General features: G+C 40.4%; 1 protein-coding gene across 2 annotated transcripts in view; it reads left to right on the forward strand.

Moving 5' to 3' along the window:
* The window catches only part of fstl5 (follistatin-like 5), a 127,274-nt gene that overhangs the window by 63,716 nt on the left and 45,802 nt on the right, over window positions 1-17,756 (forward strand). For both annotated transcript variants that reach the window (XM_068325573.1, XM_068325574.1), the window contains exons 6-7: window positions 3,474-3,670; window positions 7,181-7,301. In XM_068325573.1, coding sequence (XP_068181674.1) covers window positions 3,474-3,670; window positions 7,181-7,301 — 318 coding nt within the window. The remainder of the gene's footprint in view (window positions 1-3,473; window positions 3,671-7,180; window positions 7,302-17,756) is intronic.

The raw sequence follows: 17,756 nt of genomic DNA on the forward strand, positions 1-17,756 counted from the left end.
GTTTGTGTGTGTGTGTGTGTGGGTTTGTGTGTGCGCACGCGTCAGTGCACGTGTCTTTGACGTCACTGACCTTCCTATCCTCTAGTTATGCCAGCAGCCATTTATCTTTTATTCATTCTCCCATTTGTCACTGCGGCAGCTTCTCTGGCGCTGACACTTGTCAAAACATCCCCTCTTCCAATGATCTGCAGCGCGCCGCCGTCTGGGGGTCACGTGTTCCTGCAACCCAATAAAAAAGTTGAACTTCCTGGTTCTTCTTTTTTTTTCACGGTGATAATTCACCAACTGCTCCAACAGCCAAAGGAAATCCTTCCATCCGGTTGTTCTTTCGGCTTTCCTCAGCAGTGGCTGATGGGAAAGTAAGAGCTCCACCACTGCTGTTGTTCATGCCCTGCTAGCTGCACAGCGTCATACCGGAGTGTGTAGCTCCAACATCTGTCAACAAGCTCGCCGTGTCTCTCGCTGACAGGTGTATCTGCCAAAAAACAAACAAACCGGAGTGCTGTTTCAAGAGATCTTTGCTTATGTATTCTCCTCTCCACCTGGCCAATGTGAGCTTTCTATTATTCTCTTCTCCAGGCAAAAAACAGCTTGTGATATATATATATATATATATATATATATATATATATATATATATATATATATATATATATATATATATATATATATATGTTATATATATAAAACGGGTAAAGATGAAGCAATACATTGGGAAATAAAATTTAAAAAAAGCTGCTGCAATGAGGTCACCAGGAGTCTCCAGGCCAACTTTGGTTTTTTAATATTCTAGAAGTATCTACTAGTGCGATACTGAATAACAACCACTCCTCCTCCGAAAAAAGAAAAAAAAATACTCCTGTTTGGATCATGGTTGTATGGTAAATCCCATAAATGTAAATCTGACAGGAGAAGTACAAATATCAAACGTTCACTGACCCTCTTTGCCAGTTTTGCCATTTTTGTGATCCCTTCAGCATCTTTTTAAAATATTTAAAATATTTATACTAATTCTTTGTCGGTAGATCCACAAACACTTTCTGAAACATTCAGAAATCAAACTTTTACTCGCAGGGCGTCAGAAACAATCTCTGCTTCATGTACCCAAATGATGAATCCAGGATTACACCGAGAATTTCATTTAAACGTTCGCTGATTATTCTGCCTCCGAAGGCACACCGGATAGAATTTGAGACCCTATACACATCCGATAACGACGCTTCGTCGGTCTCCGGGGGTTGCTCTGATTCAGCTTAACTAGTCATCAGCTCTCTGTGAGCCCAGGGGGAGATCTCATTACGGTGCTCAGTTATTCATTCTTGCCTGATCATCCCCACCAAAGTTCATTTGTCTCGCCAAAGACTGCGCTGCAACTTATTATTCCATATTTTTTCAGAGTGGGGCTGTTACACCATGTGATACAGCACCTTCCTCTCCTGAGGTTTAAAAAGCATCGCAACGGAACACAATTTTTTTTTTTTCATTGTGGCTTAGTTGGCATTTGATAATTAAAGGAGGAGAAGTTCCAGACTTAATGATGAGAAGTTGACACGACACATGTCAGCCTCTGGTCCAAATCATTAGTTTCTACTATCCTCCGTTCAACCTTTCATGTAAGCTAAGGTTTTTTTTTTTTGATCGAGAGCCTTTATCACCGGATTGTAAATACAACACCATCGTGTTTTTCTGTTGCTGTCAGGGTTAGCTGGTGGCGCCGGCCTGATGGATTTGTTCGTCAATTTCTTTGTGTTGACAGGGCTGCTGGTTTTTTGTTTTGTTTTTTTCTGGTTTGAGGCAAAAAATTGCTGCACAACTGTCACTGTTTTTGCGCTCCTCTGGGGAAAGTAACCCTTAACATTTGTCATCGCGATGCAGACACACAGATTTTTTTTTGCTAAATACTGTCGTGATTGCCCCCTGGTTTTGTTTGCAGCGAGTGTTGAGCTAACATAATAAAAACTTTTAAATGATTTATAGCTTGTTATGTCACCTATAACTTGAGATCAGTGTCTCACTTTACTGTGACTGAATTTCAGGCAAAAATTCTTTGCGGAATTGCTATTTGCACAGCCTCATTGGAAGGTTCGTGAGCTTGACCCTCTGTTTTCAGGCCCCACCACATCATCACAATGGCGTTCTGGTGGACTTACGTTTAAACGCCGTGACCCGTTTGCTCTTGGGCTTCAACTCACTGACTGATGACCTGACATTTTTTTAGTCCACAATGTTCTGATAGCGAGCAAATTTATAGTTTCTCTCCGTTACGGCAAGTCGTCTTGGCCTTGAAGCTGTAAAACAAACCCACAACATCACACAGCCGCCCCCACGCGCTCCACTTGCAGGTATGAGTTTCTTTTCCTGTGAAACACTGTTTGGTTTACATCATATGTAACGGGACCCCTGACTTCCAAACAGTTCAAGTTTCGACTCATCATTTCACAACAAAATCTCCCAGAAGCTCTGGGAGACGTTGAAGGGTGATGTGGGGGAATTCAAACGGGGCCTTAATGCTCTCCTCGGTTCGCAGTAACTCCTGCAGCCTCCCCGTTCTCCCCTTAAATGCCGTTTTTTTTCCACGTCTCTTTGGTATCGTGGAGCCGTGAACGCTGGTCTTTATTGAGGTGACGGGGGTCTACACCTCCTCTGATGCTTGTTTGACTCTTTTTTTGACTTCCTGAACGAGTATTCATCGTGATATCTGGGGGACTTTGGAAGGCCGGCCATTTCTGGGAAGGTTCGCAATTTTTCCAAGTCTTCTCCAGATTAGGATAACAAATACCAAAGCTTTATAAATAGCTTCTTACCCTTTCTGCTTCATCACTTCTGGAATTTCTTTTTGTTTTAGCAGACTGTGGTCAAATTCACGCTTCTAAATTTCTTTTTAAGGGGTTGATTTGATTCTGTAGGTTTGCTTGTAATCAAACCAGCTGCAAACAATCATTAATGCGGTTTATTTATTTATTTATTTACATTTTGCCTTCTAAATAGGCAATTACCTTTTTCACAGAGGTCCAGTCGGTGTTCAATAACCTTTTTTTGGGCCTCGTTAAATGAAAATAATGGTGTGCCTTCAGTTTCATGTCGCAATTTGTTTGAAGATCTGATGTAATTTTCTGTGAGATGCACACAAAAAATATAATAAATCAGGCTCAGGTTCAATACTTTTTTCACACCCCTTTTATTATACAGCTTATTATTTAATGATGTGAGTCATCAAGGGGAGACTATTTTTCACAGGCACTAATTGGCTGGGATTTGAAGCATTATATCCAATTTTTGGAATCATGAATTCAATGCTATTTGTGAAACTCTCAGCACCTGGGAATCTTTTTTTTTTTTTTACATCTATTAAATATCAATTACACATTGCCCTAATCATTTAAGTTATAATCCAAACAGACTCCTCCACCTACATCCATAACAAACATCCTTAAATAACCATTCTTCTTTTTCTTCTCGTTTCATATCTGCAGATGATAAATGCAGACTGAGCGACTACCGTCGAATGAAAACCAAAATACTGGATTTGCATGAAAAACGACACGTGGGGTCTAACATCCACGTCGCCCACAAGGACAACATGGCTGCCAGGAAGCAATTGGTTGATGTGATGTTCAAACGCTTTGATGCGGATCACAACGGTCAAATAGACGCCGGCGAGCTCTCACAGGTAAGGACCAAAGATCGCCTGTATATAACATGTCATAAAATCATCCCCCATGTAAACACACATTGGAAAAGAGACACCAAATGAACAAACAATCCGCGTCCTCAGATGTTTAAAGCCACTCTGATGCCTGCCATGATTTCGTCGATATTCCCTCCTGTTACCTTCCGTCTTGGAGCTGTGGTGTGCAGCTCAAAGGAAATCTTTTTTTTAAAAAGCCGTCCGGGTCAAACGAGCTTTGGTGCTCATGGGACGGCTGCAGCCTTTGACCGGTTCTGCCAAAAGAGATGCTTGTAAAAAAAAAGAGCCTCCTGCATCCGTCATGAGAAGAGAGTATATTATTTGCATAATAAAGTTTCCCAGTACCTGAGGACTGATTTGGTTCACGCAGGATTTAAATAATAGAAGGCATAAGCGCCCCGCGGTGGTCTCCGCAACGATGAAACCATTAACTGTTCTTCAGTCGGCTTCCTGCTGATCCAGTCTTTCCATCCGATACGGGGGTCACCTTGATTAGCTTTTGTCAGTGCCTCCCTTTCCCCCGACATGAAAGGTGCTGGATCGATTTGAATAAATGTTATTATTCTGACTTCAAAAACGCAAATTATTGCTTAAAAAAAAAAGACAGCAATATTTCCCCATATTCTCATATTATTTACATATTTTTACATGTTTTTACAACTGCATGATACTAAGAGAAGAATCCATGCCATGACTGACAAGTATAGACAACAAACAGCGCCGTGCCGTGTGGACAAACACATCCAAGCGTGTTCGGAATGGGAATTTGAATACGCCCTTTTGACCTTGTGAATATTACTCAGCACAGATTGTCAGACCTCTCGGGGAACGCTTTTGATTCCATCCCGGGCGGGGCTATACCGTCCCGACATGACCACAGGTGTCTGAATGACACAAACTAGTCGGTAATAATTAACATCCAGATGGAGATGCTCTTTCCAGGGGCTCCTGCTTTTCCCACCATCCTCCCTCCGTTTTACCCGTGATGCATACAGTATGTGAATTCTGCAGTCTAAGAGATTATCAGCTGTTTATGGGATGTTGTTTCCATATAACTTTAAGAGTTTTTGCTCCTCTCTCATTTAACGAACAAGCCAATGAGCGTGATGAATAACTTACTAAACAAAAGGTGGGTTGAAGTTAACCCAACAAAAGGTGGACATTGATTGTAATAATAAATTGCATCATTAATGGCTTTTTATGTTGGTGTATTAAATGTTGTCTCATTTGGTAAATTCAGCTAATTAATTAGCTGAAATGGTTATATTTTCTCCTTCAAAGGATGGAACTATAATCGGGAGCAGGTGAATTAAAATAAACTTTATTGTAAGGGTGGGGGAACCAGATAATAAAAGAAATGCACACTATTACAAATCCAACAATTACAACAATATCCACTTCTTTCAGGACAAAGGAATGTACTTCAGATGCTTTTTTTCCTGCACCGCGGCATTAAATTGAAATTCACTTAAATTGCATCGTCAGGGCAATCTGCTTCTTTGTCTCAACCTGGGTCGCATTAGCTCCTACAGAACTGAAGAGCAAGAAACAAGAAAAACAAAACAAGAAAAGATTTATGCAGATTACATTACGGTGTGAACAGTCCCTCCCCAAAAAAGCAAATCTCTTATCTCCATTTGAAAACAGCAATTACCCAGAAAAAAACCCCCCCAAAAACCATGGCATGCCCTATAGCGCTGTTTTATAAATGGAGCATTGCCTGATCACATTTCTTGGATGGTAATCCCTCATCCAGGTTTACTTGACTAGAAGACGTACAGGGGTAACAGGAAGTAAGTGTCCTTTCCCAATCAGTCATGTATGGGTACCCATTTAAAACAATAAATAGAAAAAAAACAAGATTTCAACATCATTTTCACATATTTCTTAAATTTGGAGTCATCTTTATGTTTTTCTTTGCAGCTGAAGAGATGTTTATTTTGTGCAAAGTGCAAGATTTTTCCCTCCCTTATCCAAGTCGTTTGCAAAAGATCTCAAAACAGGTGAAATACTTTCATAAAAAAAACTGTCCAAACCTGTATTATATTCCGCAAAGACTGACAGGATCATCAACCAGACCCACTACAAGATCCCCCTTATTTTGATACTTGCTATGAATGTGTCTGCTGTCCAACCAGCAGTAAAAGCCAGTATGAAACGAGTCTTTTAGTGGGTAATTGTGAAATATGTGCTTTATCTGACTAAGCAGCCAATGTTCCATTGGTTGTATGGATTAAGCTTCGATTTGAAACAGGCAGAAGCTGCGCTCTCGATAAACATTACAGCCGTTTATCCAAACACTGATGCGTCTCAGTTCATTTAGTTTACATGGTCTGCTGAGAGCCAGTGAATACATCCACGCTTCCCCTTCCACTGTGGGTAAAGCGTCACTGCAGGAGTGAGCAGATGGGTAAAAAACAAATATACAAGGAGAAACATTTTTTTTCCCCCAAGTTTCATCAGGTTTATTTGAGGCATATCAGATAGAAATTATGAAATATTTACATGACAGAAATTGGCGTGCGGGTCAAAAACACCGGCGCTGTGGGGCGGGGCCGCTTATAGGTACGCAGGTGACTCCTAAATGGAAGTGCACCGATCCGGTAAATGAGACACGATATATAAAGCCGTCCACCCTGATCAGCGTTTTGACAGCCTGAGCTTGCATGATGGACTGCCGGGGGGCCAGACGGGAGGGCATTGAATGAGATCACGCCTCAGCAGGATGATGAGAAAATCCTGCCGAGTGTCGACGCATTTTTTTTCCGCCATCTTTTGAGAAATATATAGTACCTTTCTTCAACTTTGATATTCAAGACAAAATTAAAATCGGGTGCAAAGCGTTTCATGGGAAATCAGAAATTTATTGCATGCCTGCAAATGATATAAGCTCCCCCCAAAAAATTTTTCATTTACGCTTCAGAATTCAGTTGTTTGTAGGGGAAATTGGCCAATTTGACCAAAATGAAATGTAAGATGTATTTGTCAAAATGTCTACATTTTTTATTCTTTACCGCAGCAGTCGACTGAAGATGTGTTCATAAACAATGTTTTGTGGGGTTTTTTTTTAATACACACAGGCTGTTTGCACCGGCGTACAACATAAAAATGTTTGTTTTGTGTAGCTGAATGCTAATATGAGCCACTCTGAACTTTTTATATTGATATTTCAACAGTAAGAAAAACTTACTTGGGAAAAGTTAATACTGCAGTACTGTACTGACTGACAAAGTGCACAATGGGTTCAACGGTATTTGTCAACGCAAACCCATCATTGAGCTATTTGGAGTAAAAAAAACCACCTCTTTTTAACCTCAGTCAAGAGCCACAAACAAGACTCACCACATTAATGACATTTTCTCCTTCCATAATGCAGTCTTAAGGTCTTATTGCCATTTATTTGCTTTTACAAATGATTTGTATGTAAAAAGTCTTTCTATAAAGCTGAAAAATTACACTCTGTGTCTGAAAATGATTCCGCTGTCATTGAAGGTTATCAAGCAAGAAGGTCTGTTCAAGGACGTCTCCGACTGCACGTTGTTTGACCTGCTGAAGTACAACGACGCCAACGATGACGAGCGGCTGACAAAAGACGAGTTCTACACGGCGTTTGGTGAGTCGATGAAATTCTTTTGAGTCATCGGAACAAAAAAAACAAAAAAAAAACAGAACAAAGTCGACCGGCGTTGTGTCTGTGTTTATCGTCACAAACGTAATCTTTATCAAATCAATGAAAAGTGACGGCGCTCCCAGAGATCGATACCCAATTTTTTTTTGGAGCGAACCTCCATATGATGAGATGCAGCTACTCTCATGAGATTTTGATATTGTCAAAAGTATTATTTTAAGAGGAGAGATTTAAATTATCTTTGGAACCGTTCCTGAACGGGATGAAACTGAGTGCTCCGGTAGTTTTGTTTGATTTAGCTTCTGCCAAGACGGATAAGTGATCATGTTGGTTTTGTTTGTCTGTAAACAGGATTACACAAACACTTGATGGAAATTTAGTGGGAGGAATAAAGAGGCAGATTCAGGAATTTTTTTTCTCTTTTTTGAACTGATCAAAATAATGATTTTTTTTTTTTTTTTAAACATTAGCTCATGGCTAATGGAATCGATGGGCGTAAACTTTTTTTTGGCATTGTGACAAGTGTAATTTAAAGAGCGACACTTTATTTTGAAATCTGCACAGCAACTACCTTTGAGAGTCGTGTGTTTCATTGGGAACACGAGTTCTAATATGAATCATATAAATAGTGTTTGACATCCAGCCAAAAAGTTTGCTGGCTACATCGTCAGTCTTCAAAAAGTTTCGATGGATTAAGGGGAAGTTGTCACCCAAAAAAGGAAGAAGAATTCAAGACTAATGAAAACAATAGTTCAAACCAAATCTTTTCTTATTAGGAAACATAATAATGACAGATTCTCTTCTCTAACTGGGTCACACCAACATTTGTGCACCGACTTCCTCCTCCTCCTTCCTTTTGTTTCCTCATCATGCTCCCCTTTCAAGGTTTCTCCCTGTCTTGACATTTTCAGTCAGCTCAATATCTTCTGACAGAATATCCTCTGACATTTGGCTGGCTTGACACATTTAGCAGTGGGAGAGAATTCATAATCAAAATTCATCTCATCGGTCCTTTTGTCTTTAAAGCGTTTTCTTGGAGGCAGTCAAGAGAGCGGTCGGCGAGGCGAAGGAGTCTCCGCATAATCCGCAAATGTGGGAGTAAAACCCCTTCTGGCAAATCATAAAAAGGAGAACTGCAGTTCCTTGAAGACTTGACTTTTTCTAACTATTTCCTTCAAATACAGTTTCGGGATCTTCTTTTTTTTCTGCAGGCCTCCGAGCTTAAGTTCTCACAAGGAAATGGGATATGCATTGTTGGTAAATCTCCTCCTTTGTGGCTGAGCTGTTTTCTACCTATATTGCACCTCTTTTTTTTTTTCCCACCATTTTTCTTAAGTGGACTTTCAAAATTCAATCAAACAACACTCTGCTAAGTTGCTGCTTTTGTGTTTCGGTCAACATTTTCAGCTTCATTCCAGAATGTCAAGCCAGTTCACCTCCGTTCACCCCCACACTGAATAGAACTTTTTACTTGGTGATCAGGAGAGTTTCTCAGCAGTTCCTTTCCTCATTTTCTTCATCGTTAAACCCATTTCATCCTCCTGAATGCGTACATTCCTAAAGTATGGGCCCCTCGGTGGGCCTGTAAGGCACCAGAGAAGGAAAGCCTGGTAATAGGGTCACAAATTAACCTCCTCTAGACACTAGTAACCATATTGAACATTTCAATTCCCTTTGTTTCAATGGAGGTTTCTCCTCTAATCAAGAGATATATCACAGTCCAGCTCTAAAGTGAATGAAACCTTAAAGGACGTCAGGATTATTCAATATTTCACCAGTCATGTCATCCCGAGGGAAAGTAGGTAAGTTTTGGACCAGACAAACTAGAAGCGGTTTAATAGATTTCATGAATGCTGCGGATGCTTTTGTCGATTCTTGTTGGACCGAGGGTGAGCAAAACGGCAGACTTCACTTTCCCTATATACACTCATCTGTATGCATATTCTTATGTGTTTGGAGGCCAGTCAATAAAAGGCTTTAAACTGAAATATAAGCATTGATCCAAAATCATTATATCTTCTGATGTAAGAGGCCAATTATGTACATGTGATGTCAACTTCAGATTGGGTAGCTTTCCTTATTTTCCAAGTGAATAAATAGATATTAATGAGCTAGAATGTTTTTACTAGAAAATATTTCGTCAAATAATTAAAATTCTGCATAATCCAGACGCTGATGTACGTAAAACAACCTCTTAATTGAAGTTCAAGCATACAAACTAAAAAAAAAAAAAATTTTAATTTGCTTTCATTTGATTTTCCTTCACTATGAGAAACCAATGCTAATTAAAAAAAAAAAAAAATTTCTTCATGTTTGATATTAGACTAACTAGAATAATGAATCTATCAGATTTACTGAGCAGAATATTTTATGGCTGGCGCTGCGCTTTCAAATGCAATATACTGTATATGTAACGTCATGCATAAAACATGCAATGCACATTGCTGATCATAGAGTTTCGGGCATCAATCATAACCTGAGTTGTACCTTTGAGCATGTGTAACAATCGCAGGTGTAACCGGGTCAGCAACGGTGTGAAGGAATAAAGCGGTCGATTGATTTAGACCACGGTCACTGCGCCGGAGGCAGAGTAATAGGTCCTCAGTTGATTGCCATCATAATCTGTGACTGGCAGCTATAAAATCTATGCAAATACCTTCAGCTCCGCTCTAAATGATCGCACGTCGTAAAGTAAATCAGTTGATCCAGTGTGTCCAGAATTATGGTTTTGAGTTGGAAAAAGCAGCAGTAAAAAAAAAAAAAGGCACCTGCCTGACTTCTCGGCTAATAAGAAGCCTTCGCACACCTTTGTGGAATATTCAAAGCGTGCCAACATTGTTTGTCAGGACAGAAGATAAGACTTTAATGTCCATGCATTATTCATTACTCCTTTGCATTGACTAGAAGGGGGTTGAGAATCAATTTGCTTCAGCCAGCAGTAAGAAAACTGTCTGGCAGAAATGATGTCTTTTAATTAGATGATGTTACAGATATGACTGATGTCTGCCACGCTGCTGATAGTCAGTCCCTTGTCACCGCCGAATAATTTGGCGAGTGATGCCATAGTGCATCATGGGTAAACAGATAAGGTGTCATCTATTATAATGTGTCATTAACTTTTTGGTCAGAGAGCTTCCCAGGATATTGCGGCGAGCCGTCAGACATTAACATATGACAGAAATCACTCAACATGGAAAGAATATGAGGAAACCAACAGGCTAACGCTTTTTTTTCTTTTCTAAAGATCGTATGTATAATTCATTACTGGGAGGGGGCATTCATAGCACATTATGTAATGCTTTATGACAACTTTCAACTGTCATAAAACATTATAGACATTACCTATATTGAATTATAAGTTCAAGGGTCTTACAGAGACACATCTCAGCAATAAAGTGCGGTTAAGCATGAGTACGCTATAAAAGTTTATGAAGTTTATTTATACCGTGAAGTACATGCTGATGCGTCTTCAATAATGCATACTTCATTGCTTTCCTCCCCCAGTAAAATTGAAGCTTGGCAGAAGTAATTTTCTTACTTTTGAGTGTAGTGTGGGTTTCATTTTCTCTCGTCCCAAAGCCGATGAGTTCTACTTGTGATTCTCGACACTTAAGATGCAGCGTGGATGTAAATACATATGATTTTACTCACTTCGTGCATTATTATAAGCCATCAATATCTACTCGCTTTATTCAAATATGCAGTGACAACTTAAGATAATGTTAGGACTATTACAGCGCGTAATTTATTGCAAATAGCATCTATAAAGTTTAAGGGCTGTTGACGTTGAGCATCGTGCATTGGGTGTGTTTGCAAGTGTAGTGAAAAGCACTATCGCTGCATTATGATTTAGCGTTGGTGCATCTTTATCACACTAAATTGTAAATGGTCTTCACAGGATGAAGTAAAGCTGAACAAAAATAACTGTATCCTAAGTTAAACTGCTGAAAGCGGTGGGTTTAGTTGCTGTGATATTATTTTGAACAAAGTGCAGCAGTAGTTCAAGGAAGCATGCAGGGAAACGTGACACAGGTGCATTCCAAACAACACATTTTGCTTGTTTTCGCATGTGATTTTTATTTTTCCCCTCCTGTGGAAGCTTCTGCGAGAGAGAGGGAGGGAGGCCAGTCGTCTGCGGCAGACCGGTTGGCGTCTGCGATCACTGTGAAATGAACTTCGGTAAAGGTCACGCTCACAGCTTGCCACAAGTAATATCTCAACTTGAATAAGAAAAAAAGGGAGCCTCGAACATGGCGCTCCTGAAGTTAGACTTACCGCCGACCGTGTTTGATTTCAGCTATTCAAAACCCTGTATGAGCGAGATCTAAATGTTACCCTCACGTTAGGTTTGGTAAGCTTTCAGACGGAGAAACTTTACAAGCTGCTACTGGGAACAGACTGTGACTGCATCTCTGTGCCAGTGCGCCCGAGCTCTTTAAAGTTGGCTGGACAATAACGAGGTGCTTTGCCGCTGCACCACGCGGTTTAATGTTATTAATCCGGGCACACCTGCTAAATGCATTCTGCAAGCGTCTACAACATGCTGCTTTGGAGACAACAGTGAAAATGTATGCGCACAAATAAAAAAAAAAAAGTGTTTGGAATGAGTCCTCTCTCCAAACGCTCCCTCAGGCCAGTTTTTCCGGCGTGAACCTCATCCGCGACAAAAACGTCTTCCTGGAGGACGTTAACACCAATTTTTTCTTTAAGTATCTGGAATGTAAAGTTTTTTCCATGTGCGCGTCCAGCTGAAGAACACTGATGCACGTAATTGGACTTTTCTATCAAGTAGAGTGCTAATGCTATTGGTGCCGCACCGTGGGACATCTCTCATTCCTGCTTGTTGTTTCTTGCCTTGCTGATATCGATCGGGAGCCCTGACACCTCCCTGACTTAACACACACATCCAGGGAGATCCGGCTCTTTGATTTCTGCTGAGGCTAGATGTCTTGTTGTACCTCTTAGGTTCCTGAGGGGCCCTTTGGGAAACTTAGATGGACAATTATGTCATCCATCGTCTTGTGGCATTTATATGATCCTCACGTGGTTTACGGGCGTAGAAGTTGGGGTATTACTCTTTTTTTTTTTTTTTTATACTTTAGATCGAAGATGAACCTGGGTCACCCAGGGAGATCTGGGTGATCTCCGACTCCTGTCCAAAGTCAGATAGGCTATTATTTACCTTTTAATAGTTTCACATGATTCCAATCAGCAGGTAGTTGTCAGGAATTTCTAGATGTTCAATTTATTTTTACTGTGGAGCATCCTCGGCTTTCTCATCCATGCTGCTGCAATACGGTGAATTGTTGCCATTAAACAGACCAAACAACTGTTAGGCAAATACCGTTTATGGGTATATGTCACATTGCCTTGCGTAGGTGTGATTCATTTCTTTCCATTGCTTTTCATTTATGTTTCCTCCTCCAAGGCTTTTAATAAATACGAGACAGCTCTGTTCTTGTGTGTATCCAAATCTGTCATAATTTACAGTTGTAGAAAGTTTGCCAAGCCCAGAAATGAGTTGACTTACTCGTTCTACCTCTGTGAAGAATATAATTAGACATCCAAACCAACAGGCGGGCCTCCTCCAGGGATGGCTTCTTCCATTAAAGCTGGTTTGCTGTGTTTCAGAACTCGTGGCACAGCAACAATTAGTGGATACTCAGTCTTTTACTTGTCAAAACCCCTGCTGAGCGCTGCAATCGCACGCTGGGAGAAATGGTGTGAAAATGGTTTCATGATTCACGGTTGTGTTTTTCTAACATGCTTTTATTTCCCACATAGTTTATTATTATTTTTATTACCATTATTATTGTTGTTGTTGTTGTTAATTTCCTCAGCAATTCTTAAAGAGAGGTTTTTTTTGTTGTTTTTTTTTTTCTTTCTTGAACCTGATGACAAAATAACACATTTGCTTGCATGGAGACGGAAAGATTATTATTTTTACTTCAAATTGAGCTGATTGTTCGGCTTACTCCGACTCAAAAGCGCCTCACTTGTATTAGATAAACTTGATTAATTCATAAATCAGAATATTTGAGACAAGAAATTGAAAGTTAGAATAATGGATTATGAATGCTAGCATCTGATAAGGGTTGCAACAAGGATCAAGCAAGCTACGCAATCGGCATTCAACACAATGACAGTTTAATTTGTTAGTTAGGAGCATTTTTCTGGTCATTGATCAGAGGTGATTATTATAAAATCAATACAAACAAGCCTTTTTTTTAATAAATCCTGCTACTTTAAAACACAACTGTGTGTTGGGCGAAATCCTGATCTACATAAAGTTTTCAGGAGCGGCAAAAATAGCATGATAAGTTGATGAAAACATAATGACCAGAATTCATAATGTGTGGTTGAAACCTTTTTAAGACTGCATGCATTTGCAAGGCCTCCAATCCATTTTTTTTTTGTTTCTGCTGGTGTTCTCTGCAAAGTTTAATTCCCATAGGCGAATACTGCATGTCACACAAATCCCAAATCCATTGTCTGTGTGTGTGGTGAACGATTGAGAACTGAGGAAAAGCCGCACCTAAATTATGCAGCATGAAGTCATGCACTTTTTAGGCGTGAATGTCAGAGAGGAAAACAAACCAGAGGATGATGAAGAAGAGCAAGAAAATCACACAGAGGAGGCCATGGTGGTGGATGGGTCAAACAAACCCAGGATGCTCGACATAAAGGGTGTTTAAGACCAGTAAATATGACCTAGTTTAACTTATATGCAGTCCTAAATTGACTAAACTGCAACCACAGGTCACATTAGACGTCATCTACATTTCTTCTTTCCTGCATGTCAAAAACATGGAAGGAGCTGCATTCATTCGGCGAATGAATGCTTCAGCATCACGGACAGACGGGACTGGTTTTAAATGCACATTCGGAAAAAGAAGCCCTCCCTCTCCCTCAGAATACATTTTCATCCTTCTGACTCACAGGGGATCAACGCGCTTTTCTGGCTGTCAAGAGTTTTTAGCAGTTTGGTGTAAAAAGATTGCCGCATTCATCCTCTTTTCCTCAACGTTTACCATCTCCTGTCATCCACATGAAGGTGTTGGCATTGCACCGTTTCCAGCTGTGCAGACAGTTGGATGGACTGCGAGCGTACCTCTTTCTCAGTTACTTATGGCTGAAGTGGATTGATGCGTTTGCAGGAGACTTTTTTTTTTTTTTTCCTTTAACAGACAAAAGCATCAACGCAGATTTCTTATACGACTCCGACTCGTCGAAGAAACAGATATCCATCAGCATTAAACCCTCAATAAAATCATAAACACCGCCATCTGATTCAAAGTATACAAAGAGGAATATGATGGAGACATTAAATCACAGCCTCCCGAATACTATAGCTTAAGTGCTTTATGATTTACTTATAGCTGTAAGATAGGGGATTTTTCATTAGTTTGTTTTCCACAAGGTAGCTGTGATAAAATTAATCCAATTAGAGCTCCTCTCAGACTCTGTTGCATACTAATGCTGCCTGTCCCTCAGGATTTGTCTTAACAGCTCCTTTGGAAAGAGACTTGAGGCTGATCATCCTGCAGTAATGCACTTACTAAGGCCATTTGTTAATGTTTTACAGCCATCTTGATGTTTGGAATGTTTGTGGGAGGAGAGAGGAATAGGATAATAAGTAGCCCCATGCATTTTAGTTAACACCTGTAAGTCTCTAGGTTTTTATAGCAATAATGCTGCAAAAAAAACCCCCAAAAAACAGGTTTTTTAATGCTTCTAGATCTAGATAAAGTTTGAAAGTCAGGCTAGTTTAAGGCTAATGTGAACATTTGTACTGCATTGAGGAGTATTTATATATCTTAATATTAACCATAGACAATAGTTGCCCATAATCTGTGGCCTACGTGAGTTAAATTCTAATATGTTCCATTCACGGTTCCATTCTTTGCTTTAGAAGAAATGCAGCCCGTGAAAAATGTGTGATACCTCTCAGTCAACAGTTATGTATTTATTTACAGGAAATGTAAATCTTTATTCTTACTTTATTGTACAAGAATCCTTTTTGTTTAGTCGTGCAACTAAAGGCAGCACTCACAACTTAAAAATAAAGATGTATTTTTTTATTATTATTATTTTTTTACTTCGAGTCTGTCTCAGTTTTCAAACTGTTTTCTTTCTCCATCAAACGTCCAAGTCCACCGAGTCACTCATCTTCGGTATTAAATAAACAAACTCCATTCTGCTTGGATGGATGAATTGATTTGTGAAGAAAGGGAAAAAAAATTCTTTCTCCCAAAGCAAAGATCTGAGAATGTTCACAGGAATGTGTATTCTGTTTTTTCACCCGCCCCCCTTTGAATCTTCGCGCATGGGCGATGAATACTCTGCATGAGGGGGGGAAAAACACTTTTATCTCCACTTCAAAATGTCAAACTCAAAGCAATTGGGGGCACACATCTGTTCAGCCCTAGTAAAGCCGAACATCATCGAGAATGGAGTGCGTTAGAGGAACGAGGGAGTCGCTGGAGAGTGACAGAGCAGGCGAGTGTGTGTTTGAGAAAGAGAGTGACAGAGCATGATAGAGGATGGAGTAAGGAGGGGTTGGCTAAGCAACCTTGGTGCAATTTGTCTTCATGCAGCCTAGTCCCTCGCAACATCCTGCAGGCCCACGCTATTTTCCCTGACAAGCTTGTTGACTCCAGTGCAATAGGTGATTTACCTCTCGCTGTGGCACCGACCAACATCCCATTCTGGGAGCGGAGAGGAGTAAATCAAAAAGTCTCGACTTCACCGTTAATCACTCATTACAGGTTAGACACCGAAGGTTGATCTTTCTCCTGAGGGGCTGAGTCCCCCTCAGGCCTCGAATTGGACCAAAAAAAGAGCCAAGGCCACTTCCTCCTCTGATATATCTCCGGCAGAAAGAGGAGCCGGACTCACAAGTGTTTGATTTCGACTCCGACAGCCAGACTTTCATCTCCCTCAGGAGTTTCCAATTCAGGTCGGATACTCGCCCTGGCTTCCCCTTCCTCCCCCTCCTCCCAGGAAGCTAAAGCCTTCCCCCCAACCGTCCGTCTGCCTGCCCACTTTCTTTCTTTTTTAAATTCTCCCTATAACTTGACACATTTCTATTCCCCAAAAGGATCAGCTGCAAATCGAGTTTGTTGCTGGCGGCGTATTTCAAAAGCATTAAGATACAAGGAGGCTGTAATTGAATGGTTAGGGAGGACATTATTGAAGGAGCTTTCTGTCGGCGTATCCACCCACCACCACCACCACCTCCTCCTCCTCGGCTGCTGATCTGCTGGCTCCAGCGGTATGGGTGTCCAGGGAGCGGAGGGGATCCTGGATCAGCCGGGTCTAACCGGTGGGAGATCCACTTTATGGTTCCTCACCTTCTGTGGATTTTAATTACTGGGTGGCATAACGTGGATTATTGATGTTTTTAGGCTTTGCTGCAATATATGAGCTGTAGCTCTGAAATAACATGAGGGAAATTGTTTCCAGATGAACAGTGGAAATTAAAATCTGAGTCATACTCAGAAATACTTTTAGCGTATGCTGACTGAACGTTCCCAAACGGCTAATTTATAAGATTGCAATTTACACCTACTGAAATGTTCAGTAGCCTGCAGGAACCGAAACTTTTAAAAGATTTGATATTTAGAAGTTTTGAAGCAACACGCTACCAAGAAGCAACAACATACCACAGACTCGTTAGCCGTTCAAGCAGAGCAAATGAGACGAGTGAAGGCAAAAGAAAAGACGGCTGTGAGTGAGAGAAGGCTGGCGCCATAGGAAAGATTTTTCAAACCAACTTTTTATTCAATTCTAGAAAAGTTCTCATTACAGTCTTCACAGCAGACGTGCTTCAGACTCTGGAAAGACGGGCCAGTCGGGCTAAAGCCAATTAATATAATGGTTGTGTGGTGCAGAACAACTTAAGTATATACATAAAGAAAGAGAGAGAGAGTTGCGGATTATTTCCAATAAAGAAAATGAGTGCATAAATGTTCAATTTGGTGAGAAAAGCTACAAGTAAACCGCAAATTTGAGAAACACAAAAAACAAATTCAGTTTTTTGAAAAAACAGAACAAAAATGTTGGTGGTATTTTTCAACGTAGGATAGCAGCACACCTGAACGCCCCAACACTCGGCCCGCTAAACCTAATGTTGTTTTGAACTTGAGCAAAACTAATATTTCTTCTTTCTCAGTGGACAAAAATGCCATTTTAATGGGGGGAACATTTCATCTTTTACTTGTTTCCAGTCATTACTTTTTTCTCTCTGGCCGTGCCGGATCTCGTATCTGCACGCCGATGCCGTCGTGTCTTTATTATTACATACGAACGGCTCTCAGCTGTTCCATCAAATTATATTTTTTTCTGTCATGTTATGATGTCCGCAGGGGAAACATTTCTATTTCTCAATAAAGTTTGTTATTGCTTTTCACGTACCATTTAAACCCTTTTCCTCGCAGA

Source organism: Antennarius striatus, chromosome 10 (genome assembly GCF_040054535.1).
Source record: "Antennarius striatus isolate MH-2024 chromosome 10, ASM4005453v1, whole genome shotgun sequence".
In the NCBI taxonomy this organism is placed as follows: domain Eukaryota; kingdom Metazoa; phylum Chordata; class Actinopteri; order Lophiiformes; family Antennariidae; genus Antennarius; species Antennarius striatus.